Source organism: Hylobates moloch, unplaced genomic scaffold (genome assembly GCF_009828535.3).
Source record: "Hylobates moloch isolate HMO894 unplaced genomic scaffold, HMol_V3 SCAFFOLD_12, whole genome shotgun sequence".
Lineage (NCBI taxonomy): Eukaryota > Metazoa > Chordata > Mammalia > Primates > Hylobatidae > Hylobates > Hylobates moloch.
Window position 1 is genome coordinate 35777225 of NW_026652287.1, and position 3125 is coordinate 35780349.

Below are 3125 nucleotides of genomic sequence, written 5' to 3' on the forward strand. Positions count from 1 at the left end.
CTCCGCCTCCCGGGTTTACGCCATTCTCCTGCCTCAGCCTCCCGAGTTGCTGGGACTACAGGCACCCGCCACCACGCCCGGCTAATTTCTTTTTTGTATTTTTAGTAGAGACGGGGTTTCACCGTGTTAGCCAGGATGGTTTCGATCTCCTGACCTCGTGATCCATCCATCTTGGCCTCCCAAAGTGCTGGGATTACAGGCGTGAGCCACTGTGCCCGGTCTATTTTCTTTCTTTTTTGGAGACAGTCTTGCTCTGTCGCCCAGGCTGGAGTGCAGTGGTGCCATCTTGGCTCACTGCAAGCTCCACCTCCTGGGTTCAACTGATTCTCCTGCCTCAGCCTCCCGGGAAGCTAAGACTACAGGTGCCCACCACCACGCCCAGCTAATTTTTTATTTTGAGTAGAGACAGGGTTTCATTTTTTTTTTTATTTTGAGAGAGCCAGGGTGGTCTCGAACTCTTGACCTTAGGCCATCCACCGGCCTTGGCTTCCCAAAGTGCTAGGATCACAGGCGTGAGCCACCGTGCCCGGCCTCCCTGCGTATTTTCTAAGACTAACTTCCCACCAGCCATCTCAGCACCAGCCTAATAGCCTATCCCAGAATTCTTAGTACCAGCCTAGAATCCATTCCAGAATTCTCAGACTCACTGCAAGTCTTCCAGAATTCTCAAAGCCAGAATAACATTCGATTCCAGAAGTCTCAGTTACCCTAACATTCTATCCCGGCATTCTCAGTGCCACACTAACATCCCAACCAGAATCCTCAGAGCCAGTTTAACACTGGATTTCAGAGCCCTGATATTCCATCCCAGAATATCCCAGAAGGGAAATCATACAGATGACTTAACACTGAAGCCTGGGATCCTAATAGCCTGCACTGGACTCACGAAGAAGCCATCGGTCCAGTGCCAGCTTTGGGTGCAGGCCTAGTCTACATTTGGCTCCACACTTGTTCTCCGCAACAACTGCCCAGCCTTTCACAATCAGCTCTCTGCTGCCCCAAGGCCCACAGCTCCTCCCCACATGGGCTTCATGGCTGTTGAGAACCCAGAGATCTCCTGACAGTCCTGCCCTCAACTTTTCTCCCATCTGAGCCCAGAAAGACGATCTCCTTCCAAGGATCACCCCTCCCCAACAGCGGCTGACACGTACATGTCTTCTCCATGTGGACCCTGGGCCCCAGACACCCCCTGCCCAGACCCCCAGGCACCTGCAGGGCTGGGCTTAGCGACAGCCGCTTCAGGACTTTCTTCTTGTGCTCATTCAGCAGGCCGTCTATCTTCCGCATGGGGGGCAGGTACAGCTCATCTGATGGACGAGGACATGGTATCAGGAAGGCCACAGCCTCGCAAAGCACTGGGGCCAAGGTGGGGTCATGGAGTCTGGGTCCCCAAATCCCCTTCCCACTCAGAGACAAACTACAGGCCCCAGTCACCTCCTCCTTCAGACCCAGGAGTCCAAGCCCAGCTCCCTCCTCCCTCAGACCCAGGAGTCCAGACCCCCAGCTGCTCCTCCCTCAGACCCAGGAGTCCAGACACCCAGCCCCTCATCCCTCAGACCCATGAGTCCAGGCCCCAGTCCCTCCTCCCTCAGACCCAGAAGTCCAGGCCCCAGTCCCTCCTTCCTCAGACCCAGGAGTCCAGACCCCCAGCCCCTCCTCCCTCAGACCCGGGAGTCCAGGTCCAGCCCCTCCTCCCTCAGACCCAGGAGTCTAGGCCCCCAGCCACTCCTCCCTCAGACCCAGGAGTCCAGGCCCCCAGCCCTTCCTCCCTCAGACCCAGGAGTCTAGGCCCCCAGCCCTTCCTCCCTCAGACCCAGGAGTCCAGGCCCCCAGCCCTTCCTCCCTCAGACCCTCAGACCAGAGTCAGGCCCCCCAGCCCTCTCCTCCAGACCAGAGTCCAGGCCCCAGCCCTCCTCCTCAGACAAGGTCCAGGCGCCAGCTTCCAGGCCCCCAGCCTCTTCTCCCTAGGACCCAGGGACCTCCTCCCTCAGACCCAGGACTCCAGGCCCCAGCCCCTCCTCTCTCAGACCCAGGTCCAGGCCTCAGCTCCTCTTCCCTCAGACCCAGGAGTCCAGACCCCAAACCTCTCCTCTCTCAGATCAGGTCTACGCCCTCAGCACCTGCTCCCCGAGACTGAGTCAGCCCCCTCCCCTCCTCCCAGGCCTTAGCTCACCATGCGTGTCCTCCAGGGCCTGGATCATGTCTGGGTCAAGTGCTGTGCTCACCAACATCTCCACGTAGCTCCGGTACATCTCCCGCATCGCCCTGGTTTTGAGCAGACGCCCAGGTACTGCCCGCTCTGTAGAAAAGACAGGACGCAGGCTCGTTATCCCAACTTCCTCTGAGACCACCTGTGTGGCAGACACTGTTCTCAACACTGGGGACCAGAAGAGAAATCCCTGCTTTTGGGAGGTCCAAGTCCGCTAGGGAAGATTGACAGGCAAGCGCCAGTGCCACGTGCTCTTGTGGCAGAATCACAGGGACTGCAAGAAGCTCAGAGAAGGCCAGGCACAGTGGCTCACGCCTGTCATCCCAGCACTTTGGGAGGCCGAGGCAGATCACCTAAGGTCAGGAGTTTGATACCAGCCTGGCCAACGTGGCAAAACCCTGTCTCTACTAAAAATACAAAAATTAGCCAGGCGTGGTGGCACACGCCTGTAATCCCAGCTACTCGGGAGGCTGAGGAAGGAGGACGGCTTGAACCCAGGAGGCGGAGGTTGCAGTGAGCCAAGATTGTGTTCTTGCACAGCCTGGGTGACAGAGTGAAACTCGTCTCAAAAAAAAAAAGCCAGGCGTTGTAGCCCATAAAGTGCTGTGGCCTGTAATTCCAGCACTTTGGGAGGCCGAGGCTGGCAGATCACCTGAGGTCGGGAATTGGAGACTAGCCTGACCAACATGGAGAAACCCCGTCTCTACTAAGAAATACAAAATTAGCTGGGTGTGGTGGTGCCTGTAATCCCAGCTACTCAGGAGGCTGAGGCAGGAGAATCCCTTCAACCTGGGAGGCGGAGGTTGTGGTGAGCCGAGATCGCGCCATTGTATTCCAGCCTGGACAACAAAAGCGAAACTCCGTCTCAAAAAAAAAAAAAAAAAAAGGCTCACAGGAGGCATCAGACTCACCCTTG

At 57.0% G+C, this 3125-nt stretch overlaps 1 protein-coding gene across 1 annotated transcript in view; it reads right to left on the reverse strand.

The window, feature by feature from the left end:
* The window catches only part of PRR12 (proline rich 12), a 40723-nt gene that overhangs the window by 8820 nt on the left and 28778 nt on the right, over positions 1-3125 (reverse strand). The window contains exons 10-11 of the mRNA XM_032169146.2: positions 2174-2299; positions 1210-1307 (exon numbers count right to left, since the gene is read on the reverse strand). Of these exons, the coding sequence (XP_032025037.1) occupies positions 1210-1307; positions 2174-2299 (224 nt within the window). The remainder of the gene's footprint in view (positions 1-1209; positions 1308-2173; positions 2300-3125) is intronic.